Source organism: Dromiciops gliroides, chromosome 2 (genome assembly GCF_019393635.1).
Source record: "Dromiciops gliroides isolate mDroGli1 chromosome 2, mDroGli1.pri, whole genome shotgun sequence".
In the NCBI taxonomy this organism is placed as follows: domain Eukaryota; kingdom Metazoa; phylum Chordata; class Mammalia; order Microbiotheria; family Microbiotheriidae; genus Dromiciops; species Dromiciops gliroides.
Genome location: NC_057862.1, coordinates 24547526 through 24561228, shown reverse-complemented (window position 1 = coordinate 24561228; position 13703 = coordinate 24547526). Strand labels below are relative to the sequence as shown.

Here is a 13703-nt window from a genome sequence, read left to right as displayed (position 1 = left end):
TTGCATCATTGATTAATATGTCTTGAATTAAATTATTTGTTAAGGCCAAGCATATATTATTCTTGGCAGGAATGGTTCCTTTTTCTTGTCAGTCAAACCGAGAACCTCTGTGAGTGATCTTTGTGCCTCTAATAGATATAGGCTGTGTGACCCTGGGGAAGTCACTTAATTTCTCAGTGGCATAGGCGACTCTCAAAGACTATAAGAATTCAGGTCAGAGAAGGCGCCAACAGGCATTGCTAGGGGGGAATATCCTCACCTAGGAGTTCTCAATTCTAGTGAAATTACAGGCCTGAGCTCTGTCTCCAACTCTATATCACAAAAATGCTAGTCTTAACACAAGTGTTTCTCATCCCCTTTCTCCTGTTTTCTTAGCACAATAAATGACCACTGTCTGATATTGCACTTCAGCTGTTGGTGGAGAGTCATTCTGTTGACTAAGACCTTGCACCAGCAGCAGACCATAGTCTTGGCTCTATGGGAGACTCTCTTTGTTCTGCTCAGCCCTACTGCAGCTCAAGAAAGTTTATACAACCTTGTTTCTTGGCTTTTTGGTAATAGTTTTATTTATATAGAAAGAGAAAGGAGATGTCAAAAGAGCAAGGAGAGAGCTAAAGCAAGCGCACTCCTTCCCAGGTGAAGTCAAACATGGAGACAGCTATGTCCATGATTCAGGAAAAGTACAATTTGTAGTGTCTGAGCAGCAATCTCTGGAAGGAGAATTATGACATCTTGGAAATTTGGAGCAGGTATTGAGGAGTGACCGGCCTGAATGGAGAAGTATGTCCAGATCCATTCCTGAGCAGCTGAGAAGCATGGCAGCATACTTTATGGAAAGGTTGGGAGCCTGGAGTTCTAATGCTGCTGCTGGCCAAGGCTCTAAATAGGTGGGCATCCTTGGGCAAGTGACCTTTGTGCGCCTCAGCTGTCTCATCTATAAAACCTCCAGGTTCCCTTTAGTTCTGTCTATTAATGGATATAAGTCAGAATGTCTCAAAAGCTAATTTTTCTCTCTGTAAAACAAAAAGGTTGAAGTAGATGATCTCTGCTATCCTTTGCATCCCTAAAATCATCGGATTTTAACATTCTACAATTCTGTCCTGATCCCCTTTCAGTCATGAGAACACTAGCACTAGCACTAGAGTAATAGCCTGTAGTATGGCCAGAATATTGCTTACATTAGAAGTGATTTCTGGGGGTAGCTAAGTGGCACAGTGGATAAAGCACTGGCCCTGGGTTCGGGAGGACCCGAGTTCAAATGTGGCCTCAGACACTTGACACTTACTAGCTGTGTGACCCTGGGCAAGTTACTTAACCCTCATTGCCCTGCCCCCCCCCCAAAAAAAAGTTATTTCTGTGGGGGTCTAAAGTGTGAAAATGGTGTCCTTGAAGGTCCAGGATTTATTCTACCTGACACTTCTTCAACCACCCATCCTACAATCCAAGAGGGGAAGTAAACAACTGAGATGGAGCTCCTTGGAATGAGATCGTGTGATCCATCTTTTAATAGGCTTAAACAATATTAGGGATGGAAAATACAGTAGATTTATAATCAGTAGTCCCAGCTGGGTCCAACCTCTCTTGTTTAGCCATGGGTAGGTCTCTTAACCTCCCCGGGCTTCCTCACTTTCCCCATCTGAAGAATGACAGTATAGAATTCTGTCGTAGGATTCTGTGACAATTTCTTAGAAATATGACATGTTTCTCTCAGAATGCCTTTTAAAGTATCCCTCTGTTTTCTTCAACATTTCCTGGACAAGAAATTGCCATGCTGATTAGCCTATTTGGTTTGAAAAATAGTTACCGATTAAATTTTTGGAAACTCAGTGTTGAGGTTGGCTAAAAGGAATGAATGTAATGTTTTAGAAAGAAAGGGGAATACTGACAAGAATATTTTAAAAGTGAGGTCATTGTTATTTTTGGCAGAATTGATATAATTAGTCATGTTTGAACAATGAGGTAACTTGAAATATCAACATGCATTGTTTTATTTGAAAGAAGACACGGAACTTTTAGGGGTAAATTTTTAATACGCTTCCTGATTGGATTCATTTCTCCATTTTATTGGAAGAACATAGGACTTTGGTCTTATGCAACTTGTAGCTAGATTCCCAGCCCCTCAATTCACTGCTTGCTGACTTGGTGCCTCTGTAGGCTTGCTGTTATATCCATCACTTGGGGTTGATTCCAACAAATCACTGCTCCCACAGTATTAGCTATACCTTGCTTTAAGCAAACATACGGTGAAAATCTGATATTACAAACAGACAATCACTTTACAAAATGAATCACCTTAGGATTCCTTTAAATAGCAACTGCTTCTGAGACCTTTAACAATAAGATTAAATTTAGAAAAGTTAGCTTTATGTGGAACTTGTCAAGAATATGAATCTCTTATGTAAAGTGAGGTGCTTCCTTGAATCCTTGGAGCGTCTGTGTTTCCATCAGGGTGGACACTGCCTCCACTGATCTCATGGTGTTCCTCAGGCCTAGTCCAGCAGGGCTGGACCTGTGGCCATTTTCAACCTTTGGTGGGGTTTGAGAGCTTCACTTGATGTAGCTTTGGAGAGACCCCTTGGGTCACTTCCAGGCCATAGTGAGGCCTAGAGGAAGAGCGAGATTGATTTTTATTAAAATATGTCACTGATATGAAAGACATTGAAGCTTTCTAAAGGTGAATTATAACGAATCAGCGGAAAATGTATTGACTTAAGTCAAGAGAGTCCTAAGTTTAGATCTCCCCTCTGATATTTATAGGCTGTGTGAATAAGTTCCCTCATCTCTAAAATGGGAATAATATCTGAAATGAACCCCAAAGGGATTATGTGAAGATTTTTTAAAATGAGGTGCTTTTTAAACCTGAAAGTGTTCAGAATCTTATCCTCAAATAAAAATATCATAAAGTAAAATATCAGGAAAGAAAATATTTTTAAAGTGCCTCATGTTTTTTGCCTCATTCTTTTTTTAAAAATTAATTTTTTTACCATTATTTCCCCTTAAACCCCAAATGTTACCCACCAAACCTCTTGAACAAAGAAAAACCTATTATGTTTCTATAGCCCTGCCTCCCCTCTGCTAAGAGGAGGAAGAAGTACACCCAACAAAAGTCTTGAAAGAATGCATATACTGAATGTCTTGCAAATGTAATCAAAAGACTTTTTTTAGCTACAAAGGACCGATGGAGGAGGGAGAAAACCACCCCAGAGACCACTGAAAGAAGTATAGAAAAGTAGCTGTTGGAGACTCCGAGGTTCAAAGGAGATAACAATCCAAAAAAGGGCACCGAGATAAAACCTGAGGCCACAAAGTTTAGGCAAGCAACAAAAGGAAATGGGTATCACAGAGCTTGGGGGGATGAGACCCTTGAGAGGAATGTCAGGAATTCTAGGAACCAGAAAGAGTATGATGGAGGATATTTGAGTGCCTATCAATCAGTGGGGAGGGAGGAACATGCTGAAGCAATTTTGTCATCAGAGTCTTTTACTGATCACCTGAACAAAAAGGAGAAACAGGTGAGGGGTTCAGGAAGCAGATGACAAGGTTGGTTCCCTGGCATGATGTAGTCATGATGGGCAACCTTGGTTATCCAGACATTTGCTGGAGGGATCTGTTCAAAGCAGAACAACTGTCAACTTTTTGATTCGTCTAAATGATAACTAATCCTTCCCCTAATGGCTAATGGTGTTGAGGCCATTTTGCTGTCCATGATTGGATATTGGAAGAGATGGTAGGTGTGATTAAGAAACAACTGATATTTGAGGGATCATTGTAGTGGGGAGGAGATGTCCTGAAGTCCTGGAGAAGGACAGAGATTGTCTCAGTTGTCAAAAAGTGGAAAAGAATGGAATCTATAAACTTTTGATCCATGAGTTTAACTTCAATTCTTGGGAAAGTTAGAGTGTATTATTATTCCATCTGGAGAATGATGAAATGGAAGAAGGAATAAGTTTGTTCTTTGAAGCCCCAGTGGGCTTCCCTAGGAACAACTGGTAAAAAGTGACAAAGCACATTTAGGCTTAATGTGAGGGAGATTTTCCTAATAGAGCGGTTGGATTGGGCCACCTAAGGAGGCAGATTGCTGCTTGGTGGGTGTCGTGAGGCTTTTTTCCAGAAGGACCTGGACTGAGTGGCTGCTGTAGATCCTTCTGCCTCTCCAATTATGTCATCTGATAATTCTGTGTGTTTCCCCCTCATTTCTCTAGATTGGTCCTTATAATGAATTATAATTCTACCTCCTCTTAGTGTTTTTGTTTTAAATTATTTTAGTCACTGGATATAATATTCTTCTGGTTCTGTTTGTATCAGCCTACATCAGTTGAGGCAAGTCTTGCCATGTCTCTCTGAATTCATTATCTTTACTATAATCATTCATAGGATCCAGTTTATTCATCCATTTCCCAGCTGAAATTTTGTTTTGCTCCTACTTTGTTTTGTTGTGTGTTTTTTTTTAAATCTACCACAAAAAACATTGCTGAAAATAATTTTGCTTTATATGGAACCTGTTCCCCTGTCTTTGACCTCTTTGGGGGATTGAATAAGATATTTGTAAAGCACATACATAGCACAGTGCCTGGCACATAGCAGACACTTAAATGCTTGTTCCCACCTTGCTTAAATGCTAAGTGGTAAGATCACTAGGTTGAAGAACATGAACCGTTTAGTGGCTTTTCTTGCATAATTTTTCCTAGAAAGGTTAGACCAAGTCACAACCTCACAAATGGTACATTAATGTTTGAGCCTCTTCCTTTGGGGAAGTTCTCTAAGTGCCTTACGAATATGAATATGGTACTTTCAGATTAAGAAATAAAGACAGAAGGGTTATAACCATAATGCAAAGAGCATTCTGGCATAACTTGAGATTCTGAAAGATTTCAGAAGATTTTGTGGTCTTTTTTCATCAAAATAATTTGTGGGGTACAGTCCCTGGCCCCAGCCATCGAACCATCACAATAACGATGAACAAAATAAAGGAACAAAAAAGCAGTTCAACCAAACTAACCTACCCATTTGAGAGTGGCTCTCTGTGCAGTGTTTCAGAGCTCTGGTTCTGTGTGTCTGCAAAGGGAAGGGAGGTACCTTTCCTGAGATTTCACATCTCTTCTTTGGGGATAAACTTGATTATTGTGATTGCAGTCTTCACTTTCTCTGTCATTTGATTTTTCCCATTTCATTATTGCAGTCATTGTGTAAATTCTTTTTCTGATGCTGCTTTACTTTACTCTGCATCAGTTCATCCAAGTCTTCTCATACTTCTCTGAATTCTTCAGGCATCATTTCTTATCCTATACTCACATCCTTTGTTTAACCATTCCCTAATTGATGGACATCTATCTAATTTGTTTTTAATTCTTTGCTTTGGCAAAAGATGTACTTTAGTTACATCCTCATTAATGGCTTCCTTCCTTGCTGCCTCCTTGTGGCATGGTGGCGATTCTCAACTCTTAAAGGCTGTGCCAGGAAAGCACAGATCCTACCAAACCAGAAAGGTTTTAAATATGGACTATGTGTGTGGCCAAAACCAGTGCTCTTCCTCACCAGGCTTCTGGGGGTGGTGACAGGGCCGGGGGCGGGGGGGGGGGGGAGGGGGGGAGGGGTGGGCAGTGTGTGATAGGGATGCATTTGGGGGACATTACAACTTTCAAAAAATATTGACTAAATTGTGAACCTAATCATTGGAGGGAGAACCCGCCCCAGTGAAAAAGTCCTTGTTCTGTGCACAGTTTTATTTGCATTCAGCTTTTAATGACTCTCCCGTTTACACCATCTTCCCACACATACCTAACCTATGTTAACATAATATATATAACGTGGAAACATTTTAATAATAATAAGTAAACATGCACAACAGTGCAAGTGTTTCACTTGCCCCTCAACACTAGTATTATTATAACACCCTCTAGCAGCACCACACTAATCTTCCACATCATTGGCAACAATTAATTCTGCTGTGATCAGTTAGGTACCTTTGATTCTAAAGCCAAAGGTAATCCCAGATGTCACTATCCTTTAAAAAACAACAACAAAGTGTTCAGGTCTTTCTGATGCTAATGCCAGCTTCTTCGCTAGCTTCTTGAAAATTGGTACAAATAAAAAGCAAGAAAATTAACTTACTTCTCTCCTATCAATTTTATATGAGCATGTACTCAGAGCAATATGATGAAATTGATTGCTGTAATTCCTAAAAGCCTTTAACAAGGGTGCTATTTTAGCACATAGCAAAATGGAGAAGACAAATTTTTTTAAAGCAGCTATTGGATTGAAAAACAAGTTACCTAACTGTCTTATGCCGTGGAGGAAAGCCAAAATTTTGAACTAATTAAACCTTGGAAAAAGAAAAATATCAGTTGTGTCGAGTAAATGTTCCAAAGAAACATATCTGTCTGTGTGGTTATACGTGTTTGCATATCTATATTTTTATAGAGAATTTTCCAAATAATTTGCAAACATTACTTAAAAACCTAGAAGGGGAAATAAGCTTACTACACTGTTTGGTTGTTAATATGTATTGGCTTGACTGGGATCAGACCACCACCTCCCTCTCCTATCCCCCTGCCGCCTATCTCCCCAGACACCCAGATGTTTTATCATACTCATTTAGAATTTATTTCTTACTATTAGGGATGTAAGGTACGGTCTGCTAGCACATGCCACCCTGACCCTGGGAAATACTGATGACAGTTTCAGGACCCATACTCTTGCTATTACGGGAAATGGTAAGTCTATTTTTAATCGTTTCATAAAATATACAGCATAGCTAATACAATGCTCACATTTTAGCACGTTTCTCTCAAAGATGCATCTCTTTTCTTCAGTCTGTCAGTGGATTTGTGTTCAAGCATTCTGGACATGACCTCTCTCAAACTGGCCTTCAGACTTGTTTCCTCTTTGCTCTTTCCAGGGACAGAGTAATTGAGGAATGGGATGGGAAGGGATGGGAATGTTTATATGAGACTTCCCATCACAACGAAAGCCAAGAGAAAGATGTAGGTCCATTTCCCCCTTATGAAATAGACAACCCCACTGCAGTTCCTCCGGGAAGTTTAAGGGGCAGTTGGAGACTTTGCCAACAGACTTGAAATTGAGAACCCACCCGCTCCGGTGGTAGGAAACAGATAATGCCTGTGTCCCAGTTGTCCAGGAGACAGATTGTCCCACTTTCCTACAAAGAGGTTTATCTCAGCTGTGTGGTTCGCTTTTACTAGAGGACCTCTTTATTTATCTTAGATTACTAGAGGACTAGGTTCATTTTTATGACTTTGTTCCATTCAACAACCACTTATTGAGGCCTCAAGATAGTCCCCTTTGTTAACTACTAGGGATGCAAAAAACAAAAATGGAAAACTGTCTCTGCCTTCAAGTAGCTTGTATTCTAATGGATCAACTAGATCAGTTACAGCATTGTTCAGTGGAAGATTTTAGCATATTCTGGAAATGAAAATTTAATCAAGATTCAATTGATTCAATAAAAGGCCAAAATTATTATTTTTATTTATTTATTATTATGAATAATAATAATCTGTTTTGTATTATATGTTTTAAATACTACATTCTTAATAACTTTGCAAGAATAATGTATGTTTCAAGGTGTATGAAGCATAAATACTCCTTCTAAAGTCCTAAGGGGGCTGGTTTTAGCCATTAAATATGTTTATAGGAAATTGGATAAGGATAGACTAGAGCTGTTGTTATGTTATGTTTATATTGTGTTGTCATGTTATGTTATATCATGTAATCATATCATACAATTAATATTATATGTACATATTATAAACGTGTTATTATAGACTAGACCTTCTATTAATGCAGGTTGACACATTGTTTGCAGCTTCTAGTCTAAGAGTTGTCTAGAGTAGATAGAACCGTCAGCACACAGCCTGCAACCCTCCAGTGCAGCCTGAAGCAGATTAAAATGTAATTGGGAAATATTAAAATAACTAAAAATACAGTAAAGCTTAGTTAACATGGCATTTTAAAACTAAGTCAGTTTACGCCCTGCAGGGACCCTTATGTGCACATTTAGCGGCCCCCTGTCTCTATCGAGGCTTGATGCCACCGGCCGAGGGCGCCAAGAAGTTAATTCACTTGCCCAGGGCCACAGGGAGGTTGGATTGTACCCGGATCTTTCGGGCTCTGAGGCCATGCTGGCTCAAAGCTAGACAGAATGTAAATGCAGGCATTCTCCAAGTTACATATGATTTGGGGCCAGTCCCTTAGTGTGATCTGGCATTTCCAGGTATGGTTGCCCCTGTAAGTTGGGTGGTCCATTAGCTCGACCCCCTTCGCTCCTCCCTCTTGTGCTCATCAGGATTACTTATTTGTCCATCCACTCTTCTTTTCCCTCTCCCGTGAGTACAATCATGGTATGCCTTGTTCTCTTGGGTTTGCTTTTGTTGATTTGCATTATTTCCTGAAGGTCTTTCTAGCCCTGTTCCTCATATTTACATTCTGATAGTGTCCATTCCATTCATTAGAATATAAGCTCCTCGGAGTCAGGTGCTGTTCCCGCTTTTTCACAGAATCTCAGGAGTGGGGAGCTGGCGCTCCATCCCAGCCATGAGTGAGATTCCCCCTAACAAACATCCCGTGAGTGGGGAGCCTCCTAAAGAAGGACACCCACGGCATCTCCAAGCAGCCTGCTCTGCCTTAGCTCCCATTGCTGGGAAATGTTTGCTGACGTGGAGTTGATGTTGCCTTCTTTGCACCTTCCACCAGTTGTTCTTGACTTGCCCTTTGGGGCCGACCAGAAAAAATGTCTCTGCGTGTCCTCTTTGGAGTCTTCTCTTCTCCAGGTTCAAAAGACCCTGTTCCTTCAAGCGATCTTCATTCTGGTTACCCTCCTCCGGATACTCTTGAGCTTACTGATGTCCTGTTTACTAGGGCGCCAAGAACCGAACAGTCTTCTGTGTGTGGCCTGATGACAGGTCTGTCACTTCCTTCTTCCTGGACACTATTCCTGTCACGGCAGTCCAGCATTAGCTCACACCATTTGACTGCTCCATCACTCTGAAGACTTTATTAAGCTTGTTGTCCCGTGGGCTCCCCAGGTCTTTTTCAGAACCACTGCCCAACTGTGCTACTCCCATCTTACACTTACACTTATATAAGACTTTACATCAGTTCCTATTGAATGTCATCTTATTCCTTTCAATCCAGATTTTTGGATCCAGATTCTGGCATCTGGTGTATTGGCAGTCCCTCCCATTTTTGTGTCCTCTGCAAATTGGATAAGCATGCCCTCTCTCCCTTTATCCAGGCAATTGACAGAAATGTCCAACTCCACGAGGCCAGGCCCAGATGCCTTAGGTCCTCCCCTGGAGACCTCTTGCCACATTGATATGGAACCATTAACATCTACTTGAGTCCAGCTGTTTGATTGGTTCTGAGTTCATCTGATGTTATCATCTGCTCTGTACCTCTCCATTTTCTCCGTCAGAATAGCAGCTTTATCAAAAGTTTTACCGGAATCTAGGTAAATGACATCCACAGCATCTGCCTCATCTCCTTACTTTTGTAGTCCTGTCCAAAAAAAGCCAATGAGGTTAGTCTGGCATGATCTGTTCTTGATAAATCCATGTTGACTTTTTCTTTGTGATGATGACTTCCCTTTCTAGTTAATGGTCAACCATCTTTAATGACACTTTTTGGATTTTTCCCAGGAGTCAATGTCAAGCTTATGGACTCCAGTTTGCAAACTGGAAATTGGGCCAACCATGTGGCACCTCTCTCTTTCAGCCATCAGTGACAGAGGCTTGGCCATCCCATAGGCCGGTTCTCTCAGGATCTGAGCATGGAGTTCATCTGTGACAAGTGAATTGAGCAGCTGGATGTTCTCTCATTCTCTTATGTTTTGCATCCACCCCCTTTCAGTCATTTTTGTTCTATCATTTCCAATGCAGTAGCCATTCTCCTTGGCATAGAAATCAGAAGCAAGCTCACAGTTGAGCAGGCCTCAGTCTTCATCATCCCTTCCACCCTAAGCAAAGTTTCTGTCCCCAGCACACTGAGCACAGTGCCTAGCACATATTAAGCACTTACTAAATACTTATTGATTGTTTGGCTAATATACCACAGATTCCCCTCTTTTTGAACTGGATCAATTCCTTTTTTTTTTTTTTTTACGATGGCAGTGCTTCTGTGAAAATCTTTAAACTGATAGTTCTTTGTTTTTGATAGTGCTTTTAGGGTATATTCCCCAAAATGCCATTGTTAGATCAAAGGGTATGATTCCTTTTGTAACACTGGCTGTAAACTGCCAGGTTATTCCATTTATTCCAGGGTCCTGGAACACCTTTCTTAAGGAGGGGGAGGGGATTATTGCATTTTTTCTTTGAATCATATTTGCTGAGAAAAGTATCCTACAGAATTTTTTTTTTTCTTGAGGGGCTAGATGTGGGTCTTTGGTTAAAACCTGTGTTTTTATCCATATAATGAACACCCAATATGGAACTCTTAGCAAGTTTTTGGGCCATGATCACTTGCCCATGATCACACAGCCAGGATGGATGGGAGGAAGGACTTCAACCTGGGTCTTCTTAACCACCATATTGCCCCACAGTAGCATGTGCTTAGCAAATACCTCTTGTCTTGACTTGTTCTCCAAAAATTTCAATATATTTGAACCTATTTGAGCCAGCAGTGAAGAAATAAGTTTGATTCTCCATAACACCACCCGGCATTTCCTTTCATTGTTTTTCATCATCCCCCCCACCCTCATTTTGATGGGTATGAGGTTCCCATTCATTCTGAAAACCTGGCAGCAGTTTCTACAAACTGCTGAGAAACCAGGTCTCTCGGAAGCCCAAGAGAAGTGGTGGTGTGTTACCTTGCTATGTCACATTGGAGAAGAGCTTTGATCAAAAGCTGCCGTGGCTTTTACATCGACTCTGTTCTGTTTAGTTAAGCTAAGTCATTATTCTTTTTCCTTTAAGCCCTGCAAACCACCCAACCAAACTGAATTTTAGTTACAGAGTATTCATATGTATAGTCTTATTAATATTCTAACAACAAGTAATTTTTAAATTTAATATTTTGATATTTAAATTTTTTATTAAATTTTAATATTTGGAAGTTTTATTATAGTCTCAAGCATGATATTGCTTAGGAGACACTTTTTTAAAAGGGGGAACCTAACTAATTTTCATAATAAAATCCAGTTAGAGAAGGGGTATTTGTTATAGAGAAATCAGCTTTTTCCTAGCAACTTCTTAGGAAATGTCTAGTAAAAAAAAAAAAATGTGGCATACCAAAAGCCCAACCCCCTTTTATTGACTTGTTAGCAGCAAAAGAAAAGGTGACTCACCAAAAGTCCCCTGTTTATTTTAGCGGAACTATGGCATAAGTGCTATTAATACTTCTTTCTTGTGGCCTTTCCTGACCAAATCCACCAATTCCATGCTGATCTCTTTGATTTATTCTAACATTTGTTTGTATCTGATCATGACACTGGTATTCTGTGTAGAATGAGCCTCAGACAGCACTGGAATAACAAGCATCCCAACCACTTATAATGCTAAAAAATGAATTTTAGAACCTATTGTTATACAAAGTTAAAATATCACGAAATTAAAGTGGATTTTGTAACTGACTTAAACGAGTTTCTGTCACTACACAATGGTTGTGATTTTTCTCCTCCTGATTTTCTTCTTCTTCTTTTAAACAGAAGAGTCGTCATTTTGGCTTCCGTTGTATGGCAACATGTGCTGCCGATTAGTTGCTCAGCCAGCTTGCATGGCTGAAGATGCATTCAAAGGATTTCTTAATAAGCAGGTTAGAATGCTTTTACATATTCTGTAGCAGCAGCAAATGTCTGTTTGAAGTAATAGAGAATATTACACCCAATTAAATCTGTATATACTGATGTTGCTCTCTGGCCTTCTTCCAATAGGGAAAAGTCTATTGTAGAATATCAGAGTTTATGGGGTCATTAAAGTGTTATGTCTAAATTTGATCAATCATTAGACCAATGTTGGTGTGCTTATGTACTCATTAGAAGCTAAAAAAGATCTTTGTTGGAGTTGGGCTTACAAGGGGAAAGTCCAACACAGTGGAAGCTAAGAGGTTACTGCTGTAGGGCTCCTCGGCATTGTAGCCCACGCCAGGAGGCTGCCCCAAACATATGGAGGACATATAACATGAAGGTGTGCTTTTCTATCAGGGATGCAGGCATGCATGCATGCATGCATACATGTGTGTGCAAGCATGCACATGTGTTAAAAAGGTTCAACACATAATTTAATCATTTTATTAATAATGCCAGCATTATTAATTTATTATTATTTTATCTATTGATTATTATCTTATTATAGGATTGTCATTTGGTTGTCTCTCAGACTAAAGACAATCATGGCTTATATGCTGCTTGGAAGAGGGGTTCTCCTGAGGGTGACAGTCAACTGACTGGTTAACAATGAGAGAATGAATATTATAATGAGGGGCTGAACCTATTCAAATGAACTTTGATGACCTCATTTACTTCTCTTATCCCTAGCCTTGAGAAATCTTTTCAAAGAATTTGTCCCCACCCAAACCTGAGCAGAACACAGGGGCTTCCCCAGTTGGGTGAGGTCTGGATAGAGGAGGAAGTTAGCTCAACCTTCTGAGACTGAGGTCTTGAAATGCGGATAAAAGAAAAAGGGAAATCTGAATCTCCCCCAATTATTTGTTATTAATAATCATTTCTCGGGGCAGCTAGATGGCGCAGTGGATAAAGCGCCGGCCCTGGATTCAGGAGGACCTGAGTTCAAATCCAGCCTCAAACACTTAACACTTACTAGCTGTGTGACCCTGGGCAAGTCACTGAACCCACCCCCATTGCCCCGCAAAAAACAAAAAACAAAACAAAACAAAAAAATCATTTCTCTCAGTAAGTGCACATGCACATGTGCATGTATAGGTATCCTGTGTCCGTGAACTTAAAATTGTTTGGAGAACATTTCATTGTGATTGGTTTTATTTGATGCCTTTAAAAACATTTTTCTTAGAAGAGGCCCCAGGCTGCCCAAAGAGTCTGGGACACAGTCAAGAACTCCTGATGTCTCTGTGTGTCTGTGGGAAGAGGGAGGGAGGGTTCAGCCAGAGGGGGGCCTGATGTATCTGTTGAGTAAGAGCTCTTCCCCATTTCCCCCGTCCCAGCTCTAGCTGTCCTGGTTGTTCAGCGGCAACAGAAGGCCCCTTCTTGTAGAGGCCTGATTTGGGGAGGGGGAAATGCTTGACACCTCTCACATAAGGCAGTTTCTGGCAGAGATGGGATTTGGCACTGTTGAGGCCCCCGGGTTTCCAAATCTGCCTCTGTGCCACCTACTACTGATTTATTTATAACCATAAATAGTTATTTCCATCCAGTAAATAATTCATTATGGACTATCATGAATCAATAGCTTTTTTTCCCTGAGATTCCATTATTAGAAGAAAAGAAAATTTGCATTCTTACTGAGTAGTTGACATTTTCAGTGTTCCCAGCAAAGTGTGGCAAAACAATCACCAAGTTATTTTTCTAATTTTGCTGGGTCATTTGATGGATTGCCACTGCGTTTGAAACACTAATTTTTAATAGACTTGCTTCATCCAGTGAAAGATCTCCTAGAACAATGTATTGATTATGATTTTGTGTGGGGAGTAGCTCTGTGGTATTTTTTATTTCTTTTTTAGTCTAGATTCTCTGTGAATTTGGGACTTTAATTCCCTGAAGCTAACTCGCTTTTTGA

The 13703-nt window shown here is 40.3% G+C and overlaps 1 protein-coding gene across 1 annotated transcript in view; it reads left to right on the top strand.

The window, feature by feature from the left end:
- Positions 1-13703, top strand: part of RTKN2 (rhotekin 2) — an 88877-nt gene that overhangs the window by 47513 nt on the left and 27661 nt on the right. Inside the window, 2 exon segments of the mRNA XM_043983979.1 lie at positions 6619-6713; positions 11660-11766. Coding sequence (XP_043839914.1) covers positions 6619-6713; positions 11660-11766 — 202 coding nt within the window.